At 53.2% G+C, this 14,041-nt stretch overlaps 1 protein-coding gene across 4 annotated transcripts in view; it reads right to left on the bottom strand.

Annotated features, from left to right (window-relative positions):
• Window positions 1-14,041, bottom strand: part of FYCO1 (FYVE and coiled-coil domain autophagy adaptor 1) — a 79,874-nt gene that overhangs the window by 35,741 nt on the left and 30,092 nt on the right. For 3 of the 4 annotated variants that reach the window (XM_057704435.1, XM_057704438.1, XM_057704436.1), the window contains exons 10-14: window positions 13,461-13,579; window positions 11,135-11,302; window positions 9,651-9,800; window positions 8,727-8,938; window positions 7,159-7,303 (exon numbers count right to left, since the gene is read on the bottom strand). In XM_057704435.1, the coding sequence (XP_057560418.1) occupies window positions 7,159-7,303; window positions 8,727-8,938; window positions 9,651-9,800; window positions 11,135-11,302; window positions 13,461-13,579 (794 nt within the window). Of the gene's footprint in view, window positions 1-12; window positions 249-7,158; window positions 7,304-8,726; window positions 8,939-9,650; window positions 9,801-11,134; window positions 11,303-13,460; window positions 13,580-14,041 lie in introns of those variants that run through there. The other variant, XM_057704437.1, reaches the window with a different exon arrangement.

The raw sequence follows: 14,041 nt of genomic DNA, 5'->3' as shown, positions 1-14,041 counted from the left end.
TGGGAAACAGGGACGATTAAAGCAGCCATGGAAACGAGTGCTGATCCCTGTGACGGAGACCTCCATCACCAGGCACCCAACAGAAAAGAGCCCAGGTCCTGCCACTCCTTGGGGGGTTGGTTTTTGTGCTTTGGTTTTATAGGTGCTTTATGTTCTCTTTGATTAATCCTGGGAGGACTAGCACCAGGGAATACGAACGGGCCAAAGCAAGTTAGGGTCGGCGGAGGATTCCGGTGGGCCGCAGAATGCTAGAGAAACATGCAAAGCTGAATTTGAGACTATCACGAGTCTAAGGAGCACTTCTGAAATGGATCCCTGGTGGGTTTGCTCATTTAAAACCTGAATTAGCCAGTGCCTCACACACACACACACACACATCACATATAAATGTATATCTAACACATACACATGCACATCAAATAGCATATGATGTTCATGACTGGGAAATAAAACTTTTTAAAGGTCTCCAAGCTACTTTCATCCTTAGGCACATTCTTCCTTAATGTGGTAATCCTGAATATACCAAAAGTGATCACTTGCAGGCTCAGAGCACAGGAAATAAGTTAAAACTGTCAACTTTCAGGGCACTGCTCTATGGATATACCAATGGTAACAACCCACTCCTTCACTGTGGCTTCCAACCTCCTGCCCAGAACAAGAGGTGTACTTGTTGCCTGTGAAATGTGGTCACAGAATGAGGCAGCGTTTTAAATGTCAGTCAATTGTTTGTGCGTGTTTATTAGATCCCAGCAACCTGCTCAACAGGCTTAAAGTGGCCTTTTTGGCTCACATGTCACAAAATCACTCAGTGAAATATGGAGGACCTGCTGACAACAGTTAAGAAGAGCACTCAGGGAGGTGGGACAGAATGGGCTGAAGTGAGGTTCCACAGCTTGGACAGACCCGAGTCATGAGCGGGTAAGATCAGCTGGTAATCTCTTAACCACGTCTGCTTTGGTGAAACGTGGATCATAACAGTACCACCTGTCAGGTTGGGTGTGCAGAGGACTGGAGAGGATGCACACGAAACACTTAGCATGGTTTGCATTTGTGGGAGGAAGGGCCCCCAAATGGTGGTAGTTATTATTTCTCTCAAGAACCAGCCACATGAAACATTAGGTGCCTGCCTTTCTCTGTGCAATGGTGAGGTGTGGAAAGGTTGGCTTCACACTTTCCAGAGGTGCCTGGCACAATGCAGCTGTGCACAGGCCGGTCCTGCAGGGCCCCACTGACTGCTTCATAAACGTGCCTAAATGCACGCCTGGGGAGAGCTGCTTTACAGCACTCAGGCCACACGGACCACCCAGTGATCCTCAAACACCAAAACCCACCCTTTTCACTGTGACAAGGCTGAATTTCAACTTATTTACGTTGGTTTTGTTTGCTTAACGTCGAGCACTTCTGGTTAGAGGGGCCACGCGTCCCTGGCTGCCCCAACAACGTCCCAGAACAAGAGGCAGAGGCCCTAACTGGGAAGGAAGGAGTGAAGAGCTGGGGAGCCAGGGGCCCTGCGGCCTCTCCACATGTCCCCATGGGGGAAAGCAGTGTGGTATGACGGGGAACTAGCGCTCTGGGGTGGCTCAGACACTGCCTTGGTGAGCGCTCACGTCTGTGCGTCCTGGGACAAGCCACGCAGCCTCCCCAAGCCTGCTTCACCACCCACACTGCTGGCTGACAACAGCCCTCCCTCCTGGAGTGCCGTGAGGCATGCGCAGTGCACTCCGAGCCACACTGGGGGCCGCTGGTCACGGCGACAGAGGGGCAGCTGCTGGGACCGCTGGGTTCTCCCTGACCAGGTGCCTGCCTGGCTGAGTCAAACGAGACCAGGCACCCGTCACGCCGTGCCCCATCCTAGGCCATGCCCTGTCTCCAGGCTCCTCGCAAAAAAGGTTTTGCACTGACCCTTCCGCAGCTTAGGAACACCTGCTTGCCTGTCCCGAGGAAAAGCACAAGCAACTGAATCTTCTTTAACTTTCTCTGCCTCCCCAGCCACTCGCTGGTCCTACACTCTGGGCCCTTACCTGCTTACGCCTGGGAGCGGAGATTCTCTTCCCAAACCCCCTCCTGGGCACACGCTGCTGTGTTATGGGCAGCAGACGCCGGCACAGCCCACGCAGCTCCCAGAGGGCCTTCCCTCTTGACCTCACCCATCCACACGACCGCCCGCCCCGTGGAGCACCAGCTCCCGGCCTCAGACCCGCCCCTCTCCTCCCCTTGGCTCTCCCTTCCACTCACGCACACCAGGGCTTGAGGCAAGCAGCCTGGGGGGCGGGGGGGGGGGGGAAGCTGGCCAGAGGGGGGCAGGCTGGGTGTGGACCCTGGGTGCAGCCAGTCTGCCTCGGGCGTTGCCTCAGGCCCTCCTCGCCCACCACATTCCCTGCACGCAGGCCAGGCGGGGGTGGGGAGCTGCGGTGGGGGGGAGTGGTTAGAAGCCATGATGGCCACACTGTCCGAGATGTGGTGAACACAGCGGGGAACCTGATTCCAGGGCCTACCGGTGACCAGAAGCCTGGGATTCTCCCCGAGCATTCTGGACTGAGGAAATGGTGCGGCCGGAGAGAAAAAACAGAAGCTGCCCACACTGGAGAGGTGGAGGTGCAGCAAGGAGCGCAGGGCCCCGCAGTAGCCGGGGTGCTGGCTCTAGCCCTGTCCTCTCAGGGTACCACCCCCTCCACGTGCCCAGGCCTTCGTGGTTCACGGTTACTCCCAGCACTGTTCAGTAGGATGCCTGGTACTACATCACCCCCATTTTCCAGATGAGGAAACTAGTCCAGAGAGATTACTACCTGCCAAAGCTCACACAGCAGAGCCAGGGCTAGAACCCCAGTGAACAGCCTTTCTCTTCCCTCAAATGTTGGCTAAGACGGCCCAGCGTACCCGACAACTCTGTACTCATCTGAAGGCAGAGATGCCAGCTTAATCCAAGCTCAAGGTGGCTTTCTAACCTTAACCACCATCACCATATCCTGTTCTGGTTTTGTGTGAGATACGGCATCGGATCTCCTGGTTGGTGATAAACCTGCCACAGATCCCCGAAGCAAGAGCATTTGTTCCAAAGCAAGTAAAACACGCTCTGTGGGTCAGGGAGAGTCTCTGTGCATGAGTGGAGCTCCGTATCATCCGGGCACCTGGCGGGATTTTCCTTGGCGAAGGCAACTGAGCGACGAGGTGTAAGGAACCAGGGCCCAAGGCAGGAGACACCAAGGCGTGGCCCTTGACCTCACAGCTCAGGGAAAACATCGCACCTCCATGGAAGCCTTCCCACGTCATTCACATCTGATCCTCCTAACAGCCCTCGAGGGTGGCTGCCATCCCTGTCTCTTCTGTGCAAGTGAGGGAACGGAGTTCAGGGGGCCGCGGTGCTCAAAGCCATGGAACCTGCAGGCAGCAGACCAGAACCCGACCGGGACTGTCTGGCTCTGGAGCTCATCTTCTTCACTGTCCTGGTCTGCTCGAGAAGCGGAGGCCAAGCCTGCAGGAGGCCATGGCTGCTGGGAGCCAAGCAGAGGCCAAGGGACCCGAGGCCTGCCCTGCTGCGGGCGGACTGAGCTTTCTTTCCTTCTCTGCCTGCCTCAGTCCTGAGAACAGCTGGGCACCTGGTCAGGGAGATGGTTGAGGGTGGGCTTGGGTGACTGTGGGGAGGGGTATGCATGTCTGCAGGGTTCTGGAGAATATCACCTTTCCACCTGAGGTGGAGGGCTGTGCTCCTGAGCCACGTGCCGGGACCCCTGGGAGGCTGCTTAGGGATCTGCGGGATCCTGCCAGGTGTCCCCGAGAGCCTGGATTCTGGGACCTGTTCCTGTCCCACCACGGCCAGGGGGGCCAAGGCAGACAACTGTGTTTGTCCTGAGAATGTGTGGGGGGTGGCATGGAGGCGGGAGGAGTGGACAAAGAGGCAGGGAAGGTGGGCAGGTTTTTGATGTGAAGATGGGGAAATGGGACCAGGTGAAGAGGGCTGTAGTCTTCAAATTGAATCTCGTGCCTGTGGACTGGAGGGAGGGGTTCTGGGCGCAAAGCTTAGTTCTGACACAGCCACCTGACCCTGAGCAAGTTACCTGGCTTCCTGAACTTCAGTGCCTTGACCTGTAAAATGGGGACCATAATCCCTACACTTTTTAAAGGGTGGGGCAGGGACTAAGTGAGGTCACGTGCAAAAGCAGCTACACAGGGAAAGTGTTCAACAGAATGGCTTTCAACAACACTGCCTCCAGGCAGCCTCCTTTTCTCAGGGATTAGGGCTGTCACAGCATTTAATCCCTCCTGGACCCCTTCTTACTTTGGACTTGCTGATTTCTTTCTCTAAGTTTCTTGGCAGGGATGCGTACACAAACCCAGGCTCTATCCCACCTTCCCCCCATCCCCCGCCAATTTCTCAGACTCCTGGTGGTTTTGATTGGTCCTAAGCATAGGAAGAAAAAGAACATAAGAACAAGCCACTGGAGACGTGGGGGTCTGTCTCTGGCTAACTCACAGGAAGGTGTGAGACAAGGCAGCCCCTGAACGGACTTGGAGGGCTGGCCCTGAACACAAACAAAGCACGGGGACTATAGGTCTGTCCGTTAGCCTTGGATCTCCCTTGGAGGCCACAGGCCAGCACGCTGGCAGTTTCCTTTCCCTGGACCGCTTCCTGATTTCCCATGACCGAAAACACACATATTTGTCAGTGGTCAGGAGACCTTCTGCTTTTGCTCCTACTGGGAAAGGGGAAGGCGAGGGGTGAAGGGAAGAGCGAGTTGCAGGGGGACACTTTCTTATGCAGGTGACAGCCCAAGGTCATCCTCCCAGGCCCTGAGGTTCCAGTCCTGCTCACCTGATCCCCTACCCACCTGGCCGGGAGTCGAGGCACTGTCAGTGAAAAGTTGCCAGGTGACAAAGGCAGAGTGAGGCTTAGTGCAAACTCGACAGAATGTGCCCTGGGGACCACTGAACCGTGGGGGTAGGGGAGAATGCTGCAGGTTCACGCAGCCAGGAAAGGCTTCCAGGTGGAGTTTCCAGAAGGAAAAGAAAAGGCCCATGGTCACAGTGAGCAGAAGCTTTCTTGGGTTGGGTGATGGGGTTGGCTTTATCCATGAGGCAAGGCCAGTCACTCTCTAAGCAAGAGAACAGAAGAGTATGGAGACATATCCATGAGCCTAAAATCTCCTGTGCTGAGAACCTCCTGAATATTAAGTGCATCTCCTCCCATGTAGCAGAAATCCTGGATGATAAATCTGACAGCCCTCCTCTGAATTCTGGGCAGGAAGAGAGGAAGAGATCTCAATATGAGTCAGCAAGAGCATCACAGAACTCCCTACCTGGATGGAAAGTGGGTCAAGGAATGTCTGGACACGGGAGCCAGGTCGATTCGGCCTTGAGCTTCTGAGCAGGCAGTGCTTTGGTGCAAAAACTGCATTTAAGCCAGACCCCAGGGGCTGAGAAACACCAAACAAGGCTACCATGGAGGGGAACTTGACTTTTCCCATGGGTCCCCTGGCTAAACTCTTAAAACTTTAATACGATGGCACTTTATGCAGTTACTTCATATATTTAGAAATTAGCCCTTGCAGAACTCTCCTCACAAGCTTGTTGGAAAAGAGCTGGCCCAGAAAAATTAGATGGCCAATGGAGAGCTGGTCCTAAAGGATGCTTCGTGTCTGATGCTGTCCACTGGTGGCATTGGGAAGGTTTGGTGGGTCCAGGTCACTGATTAAGAGCAGCATAAAATACTGGTGATGGGGCTTCCTAGGTTGCGCAGTGGTTAAGAATCCGCCTGCCAATGCAGGGGACACGGGTTCAATCCCTGCTCCAGGAAGATCCCACATGCCATGGAGCAACTAAGCCCACGCGCCACAACTATTGAGCTTGCGCTTTAGAGCCCATGCGTCACAACTACTGAGCTCATGTGCTGCAACTACTGAAGCCCATGCGCCTAGAGCCCGAGCTCCACAACAAGAGAAGCCACAGCAATGAGGAGCCTGCACACCACAACGAAGAGTAGCCCCCACTCACCGCAACTAAAGAAAGCCCACACACAGCAAAAAAGACCCAACACAGCTAATAAAACAAACAAACAAACAAACAAAAACTGGTGATGGAGCAGAGCATGGGCTGGGGGAGGGGAAAGTCCCTTGGGTTCCACAGAGCGCTGGGTAACAAACTTGGCTATATTTTTCATTGCTTTTAGAACTTTGTAGGATACTTCCTTGGCAGTCCAGTGGTTAAGACTCCACACTTCTACTGCAGGGGGCACAGGTTCGATCCCTGGTTGGGGAACTAAGATTCTGCATGCTGCACGGTGCAGCCAGAAAAAAAAAAAAGAACTTTGGGGCTTGAGGAGGGCTTAGCTAGAGCTAAAGGGACTTCTGAGAGAAATATCTACTTGAGACAACAGAAATTAATCCACGATTCCTTTCTTGTGGCACCATTACCAAGCTCGATGCGTGGTTCCAAAAGATGAACGCAGTTTTTAAAGAGCAGTGCACTGCTCTGAGCACGGCTACGGCAGCCCAGCAAGGGTCGCTCTCATGGGCTGAATTGTGTCCTCAGCCTTAAACTCATATGTTGATGTCCTAATGCCCAGCACCTCAGAGTGTGACTGTTTTGGGAGATAAGACCTTAAAGAAGTAAGTTAGTTGAAATGAGGCCAATAAGGTGAGCCCTAATCCACTCCGACTGGTGTCCTTACAAGAAGAGATTAGGACACAGACAGGGGTGCACATGCACAGGGGTCAACCATGTGAAGAGACACGGAGAGAGTGGCCGTCTGCACGCCAAGGACAGGAAACCAGACCTGCCAACACCTCGGTCTTGGAATTCCAGAATGTGAGAAAATACATTTCTATTGTTTGAGTTACCTGTCTAAGGTATTTTCTTATGGTGGCCTAAGCAGATTAACACAGTTGCCCAAGCCAAGAAAGGCCTTCATGGAGATGCTGAAATCAGAGGGACTGCTGACAGACACTCCCAGGAACTCTCTGACAAGGCTCAACACCCGCCACTCCCCAAGCCCTGGTGCTCCTCAAGGGCCACCCCGCCCTGAGTTCTGTTCTCAAGCACCTTCCCTTAAGCAAGGACAGCCAATCCTGCTTCTGAGCTTTCCTAATCCTTTGATAAGAAAGCACAAGGCCAGGCACTTAATCAGCACAAGGTGATATCTACTCCCTGTTGATATCTACTCACTGTTCAGCCACGTTTGGGTCAAGGGAATCAGTTTCGGTGGGCGTTTCAGGCAAGGAGGAGCCGGACTCCTGTATCTGGCACAACTCCTCATCCGTGATGATGTCAAACACGGCATCGTCTGGCGGCCGGCAGCCTATGTTCGCGCCTTGGGGGGGGCAGAGGCAGGTGGGGAGAGAAGAGAAACGCACAGTCATGGACAGGCCAGGGAGGGAGTGCAGCTATGTGGCACAAGCCATCAGGACACACTCTTAAGTGCTCACTCAACCGACAGCTATTCTGTCCAGATGGAGAGAAATGGCTCTTGGGACGATCCAGAAATGCAGACGAGGTGACTACAGATGAAACGGAAGGCACAACATAAGAGATTTGTCTGAACCCCCTTAGACAGGGGTGTGGAAAGGGTTTAAGCTCTTACATATTCTCTGAGGCCCCTTATTCAGAAGGAAAAAACCTATAGAAAGAACCTAACAAAACAGTGAACATGCTTCCGTGCTGCTGAATCCTTGCTCCAGCAGACACAGACCTCACTCGTGCCTCTTTGAGAGCATGATTCTGTCTGACCTGCATTTTCACCTCAATCCACTGGGGGGTGGAAAAGAGCCTCCCTCTGCACAGCAGCCATTGTGCCTCTGACCAGGAGCCCTGTGCCTAGCTTTGCAGGCCACCAGGTAAGTAGGATGCTGTGCGGATGCTGCTGGGCTAGTCACCCCCACCCCACCGTGCCAGCGAGCACTCTCCTGTACGTGATGGAAAGTGTGATGGCAGGCCTGAGGCGAAAGAAGGAAAGACAGAAAGTAAGAAAGACAGACAGACAGAGGAGGGGACAGGAAACGGCAGAAGTCAAAACAAGTAACCTCAGCATGCTGGCACCAGGCCACCCTCTGTCGTCACTGGAACGCCCACTAGCAAGTCAGGCAAGGGGAAGATTCCTGGGCTGGCCAGCAAGAAGAACAGTTCGTGTGAGCTACACGCTCCCAGCGGGCCCTGCCACACGGCTCCCGGGACAGGCCGTGCTTGAGAAGAGACACCCACAGCCCACTGCTGAGAGGGCAGCCTGGGCTGGTCTGCGAGGCTGTGCTCTGAGCAGAAGCAGCAGGAATCACATCCCACTTCCTCTTACTGAGCTGAGTGAGAGGACGTGAAGGAGAATACACCCTTCTTGGCCACGGAGAGAACGTGAGCTACAGGGAGACAGGGAAGGATGCGCTCGTTTCCAGACTGAACTCCTGGCCTTTGGCTACCCTGGGAGAGAGGGCTGGATACGGGGCTGGGGCCCAGGGAGACAGTGTTTTCCAAAGTGGGGTGGGTTCCACGGGCGGTATGTGAGTTAAGAGGTAAACAGACCTCACATTAAATAACAATGAATCATATCAGGAGAAAGTTATTCCCTTTTCAATTCTCCTTCAATCCTAATTACATCAAAAAGAAAGTCTCAAACTGGTGGTACTACCTTTTTAGTACCTAAGTTAGGAAAACACTGAACTAAGCGTGTTCCAGCTCAGCAGCCACCACGGGGTAGGGATGAGGGTGGCACGTGGAGAACACCGAGGGCAGCGGCCGAGCCTGACCTTGGCCTCCGGGGGTCTGGGGCATGGCCTGGGCTGGCGACCGGGCGGGGCTGGGCTCTCCCTGGCTGGTGCCCGAGCTGGTGCTGTCAGGGGACCCGGGGCCCTCATTCAGCTTCCGGAAGCAGGCCCGGCAACAGCGCTCCTTCTTGCCGCTGTGCTTGCTCACGGTGTAGCTGTTGCAGCAGTAGTAACAGAAGATGCGGCCGCAGATCCTGGGGACGACACAGGCACGGGCAGTGAGGACGCTGAGCTAGAGGTCTCGAGTGAGCAGCTCGGCACCAGACGCCACCTGGCTCGTCGGACCTGGCTCTGCCCCCACTCTAGAGGATGGCCTTAAGGCCTATTTCATAAGATTCCAAGAAAGCCAACTCGGTAGGCCTGAGGGGAGAAACTTTCACCTCCGAGGGTCCCGGGAGGTGGGCTGAAGCCCCCTCCCCGATGCAACCTCAGGGGCTGGGCTCCAAGAGACCACAGACCCCACACCCCTGTGCTGACGATTCTGCATCTGTCTCTGCCCCAACCCAAGATTCATTCCTGCCTGCCTCTCTTTGGGCTCTGGGGGCAGGGGGTCTTTGTTCTGTGTTCCTCGGGTGAAGCCTCAGCCTCTGCTCTCTGGGTTCTATTTCCCCTCCGATCCTGGCAGGCTCAGGGAGGGCTGGGGGTTGGGTCTCTGGGTGTTCCACAACCCTGAGGGTCCCCTTAACTCTGCCCGCACCCCCTATATTAAACTCTCTTCCCTTTCAGGGAACCCTGAGGGTCCTGCTGGGACCCTGCCTAATATCCCCTCCTCGACGAGTTCCCTCAAAACTAAAAGGCAACGTGCTCTTCCTAGATAGTTGGCCGCGGTGCCAACACCTGCCATGGACTCCTTGTTCAGAGCCGTCTGCTCTGGCTGTGGGCCCTGCCCGCAAGCTGCCCGCTGACCTGCAGTGGTGCCGCCGCACCATCCAGCTGAACTCCCGCTTGCAGTCAAAGCACTGGTTCGCCTCCGTGTCCCCGAGCCACCGCTCCTCAGCACTGAGCTTCTGTTGGAATTCCAGGGCATCTGACTTCTGCCAGAGAGCATCTTTGTCCCTGGGACAAAGCCACATTCGAAAAACAGAAGAAAGAATCCATGAAAACAATAGAATTATCTCTGTTTCATTTTGCAAGTCTGCTTCCCAATTTCCCAAGACACAAGGAGAATTCACTTTTACCTTGTAAATGACCCCCCATTCTAAGTCTCCTCTGTCACCCCACATCAGTCCCACACTCAGCAGAAGGCAAGGGTCACCAGCTGCTCAGGTGTCTAAATGACAGTACATATGGCCACTGGGAGTTGAAGCTGTCACATGCTGCCATGATTACATGACAGTCTGTGTGCCATAAGCCCAACCTTGAACATAGTGCCCATCCAAATCTTTTTTTTCAAATAAATTTATTTAGATACTTATTTATTTCATTGGCTGTGTTGGGTCTTTTTTGCTGTGTGTGGGCTTTCTTTGGTTGCGGTGAGTGGGGGATACACTTCGTTGTGGTGCGCGGGCTCCTCATTGCCGTGGCTTCTCTTGTTGCGGAGCATGGGCTCTAGGCACGTGGGCTTCAGTAGTTGCAGCACATGGGCTCAATAGTTGTGGATCACAGGCTCTAAAGCGCAGGCTCAGTAGTTGTGACACACGGGCTTAGTTGCTCCGTGGCATGTGGGATCTTCCTGGAGCAGGGATCGAACCCGTGTCCCCTGCATTGGCAGGCGGATTCTCAACCACGGCGCCACCTAGGAAGCCCTGCCCATCCAAATCTTAAATGTGCTCGGGATTCTTCATGTTTTTATGGTTTAAGTAATAATTAATGGAGAAGACTCAAGCTTTCCCAGCCTGAAAATCTGATGGGATGTTGACCTCCACTCCTTAGAGAGACACCACAGCCACTACAGGAAGCAAGCAACACTGAAAGAAATGGGAGGCTTTTCGGAAAGCTCCAGCAGCATCTGGAAATACATGATGCACCAGGGAAGATGTGTATAAAGCATTTCTGAAAACTGCTGCTAATTTTCAGGGCTCACGGCTTCTGACACGAGAAGGTTCGTTCTTTCCTGGATGGAACCTTAGCCACCATCCTGAGGATTACTGTGGCCCCAGCATCATCTCAGCCACCGATGACTAACACCAGAGCCGCTCAGGCCCTGAGAGAAACTGGCTCCCCCGCCAGCCAGGGACTCCAAATCAACCACAGACCTTTCCCCTTAAATAGAGAACCAGAACATGGACTTCTCAAGGAAGCTTGAGGTTGTCAGGAAGCAGAAAGACTCATTCTCTGGACCAGCATCGTTCTCCCAACTGGTCCACAGCTTGTTCTTTTCAAGAACAACTGCATTTCTTTAAAGAAAAGCCAAACGTGGGAGAAGCCCAGCCCTTTGTTCTGACACTCACCTGAGCAGCTCTATCAGCCGCTCCTCCAGGTATCTCTTGGTTCTATTCAGGTCATCCAGGTCAGCAAGCATCTTCTGGTCATTCTTCTCCCTGTCTGTCGCCTCTTGGCAGAGTCTGGTGTAATACTCCTGGATCTTTGTCATGGCTTTTTCAAGTTCCTTCTGGGTCCTGGCGGAGAAGCGGTAACTTGTCCTGATCACCCACTACTTCCAGTTTCCCCCATACCTCTGGGCTAACCCAAGCCTCTAACGAGGGATCCCACTGCCCAACCAGCCTTTTCCCTTCATGGCGGGAGCCCCTCGGCACCACTCTGTTCACAGGTTGTACACTCTCCTAAGCCTTCAAAACTCCCATCACACACCCAAACTCTTCACACACCACTACTCCCCCACAACAAGTACAAGGGACATTTGGGAGAGGACGTGGACCTCAGGTCACTAGGACCACCCCAGGTGTGTCGGACTCTGCATCGCTTGGTTCTTGGGCAGAGACTGAGGTTGTGAGAGGAGCCCAATGGGTGAGATGAATGGGCTGGTGCTGGGGGATACACAAGAGGAAAAAGGAGTCAGGACAGAAAGAACAGAGGTGTAGCTTCCATGCAGAGGAGCACCTGTCTTCCATGTGTCTTTCAGACTCTACACATGGGGCTTGGCGCTGGGCACACAGCAGGCACTGAACACGCACTGCCAGGAGTTCAACCTGACATGCCCAAGGCTTAAGGAATCCTGTTCTGGGCGTTTCAGAGTCTCAGGCTATGACAGTGGGGCTGGCTGAACCGCGGTCCTCCCGCCCTTGCCCACTTCTCTTTCAGCTCACCTGTCCCCTAAGGCAGTGGTTTTCCAAGAATGCTCCAGAAAGCAAGGCATTCATAAAAGCGCCATTAAAACAGAGGGCTGTGCAAGACTAATTAATCTGTATCTAACCCAGCCTTTCCATGTCCAGTATAAAGTTGTGAGGAGGTTGTACACTAGACACTCTCCACCAAAATGATGTTGGGTACACACACACACACACACACACGCACACACACACACACACACACAGTTATAGCATTAAAAAAAAATACCACCAACTTAGGAGGTTCTATTTAAATTGTCATGTGAATACCTGGCTAAGGGCAGCCAGAGTCCTATAGGATTTAAACTCTGGAAGGAGAGTCAGATGAGAAGAAATGTACATCCAGGTTACTAAACATCCAACGTGGTCTGAATCTCCCACTGAGCCTGGGCCCAGGCCTAGAAACAAGTGGTAGGAGATGGGTGGAGAAGTTAAAGCCTTGGGATAACTTGGTATGTCTGTTTTTGCTGGCAGCACATGCGCAATCAGGCCCCAGCATCCCCCGCAGGACCGGTTAGGTCCCATCACCAGACAGTGGGCTGACGATGCTCACTACTCCGGTGGCCCCCAAGCCTGACGATGAGGAGGCCTTGGGGTTGCACACAGGTTGGGCCATATTTTAAGGTTAAAAAAATCATGATGAAAGGTCGACAGCATGACGTGCTCTCCACAGACACAGCACCAGAGACTCTGCAGGAAGACAAGCCGATCTCGCTCCCTGGCTCGCTCACTTACTCTCGGATAAGCTTGGGAGAACCTCACACCTAACCCTGCAGCCTCTCATTTCACAGAGGAAATGAAGAACTCAAGTCAAAACTCATAGTGGGGAAAACATGCACACACAACACATACACACCAGTACCCTAAAACAAAACAAAACAAAACACAAAACTATCTGTCTATATATTTCTTAGGGTAGCTGTTGAGAAAAAGACTCTAGAGCCAAATGTTCTGAGTTCCAATCCTGCCATCACCACTTACACACTGTGTGACCCTGGGAAAGTGACTTCACTCCTCTGAGCCTCGTTTTCCTCATCTATAAAATGGAACAAACAATAACGCCACCCTCACAGGACCACTGGGAGGATTAAATGGGCAAATAAATATAAAGTGTTTAAAACGGTAGCTGCCACATTTTGGGGCATGACTGAAATGTCTGCTGTTACCAGTGCCATGATATCTCCCAACTTTGATTTCATTTTAGTTTTATCAAAGCATGAAGTTAATGACTTGAAATATGCCCTGCCAGAGATACGACAGTGGAATTAAGAGAAAGGTTCTCTGTAGCTTCCTGTAGGCCTCTGACAGGCAGACTGCCAAGGTTCTCTGTGGCAGGCTTCTGACATAAGCACTTTCTGAGTCTGTGGCTTTTCTTGCAAAAGGACTTCTTTAACCTGATATGAGTGGGTGACTTTCTAGATGACTGCACCAAACACCCCCTTCCTTGAGGACTCTCCCACTGGCCGCGTGGGTGAACCATGTAACTAACCTGTCTAAGTCTTGGCGCAGGGTGGCCCCCTCCTCGTCCTTCTTCAGCATGGCGGCCTGGCACTCGGCAAGGTGCCTGCTGGTGCAGCTCAGCTTCTCCCCCACGTCTGCCTGGGCGGCCTGGCACAGGACAGCAGGGAGAAGACGCTCGGTTGCAGAAGCCCATGCAAGATGCCATCAAGTGACTGGCATGCTCTCCACGCCATCTGGCTGGCGCACTTCTAACAGGAGAGGCTTTTGTTTGTTTAAGCTCAAGAGGCCAAGAACTAGTACGTGTGTGGAGTATGACAGACTCCCATCTGTAATTATGTCCTTCAAGCATCAATTACTACCCGTTATGGTGGCTGGAAGGGCAGCAGGTATCAGAATCTCCAGGGCGGGGGGTGGAGGTGGGGTGGCTAGGCAGAGGGGTCACTGAAAAAAGTCACTGCCCTGAAAACGGGTTTCAGGGCCACCCCTGCTCTGGCTCTGGTCAGAATCACTGACTTGGAGAACATGTGCAGAGGGGGTTCCTTATTTCCTTTCCATAAGACACAGGGGTGGTGAAAAAACACATTTGGCAGCTCTAGCCAGATGTCCAGG

This window comes from Hippopotamus amphibius, chromosome 13, assembly GCF_030028045.1.
Source record: "Hippopotamus amphibius kiboko isolate mHipAmp2 chromosome 13, mHipAmp2.hap2, whole genome shotgun sequence".
Taxonomy (NCBI): Eukaryota; Metazoa; Chordata; class Mammalia; order Artiodactyla; family Hippopotamidae; genus Hippopotamus; species Hippopotamus amphibius.
The sequence above is the reverse complement of the archived record's forward strand: the minus strand, read 5'-3'. Positions and strand labels throughout refer to the sequence as shown.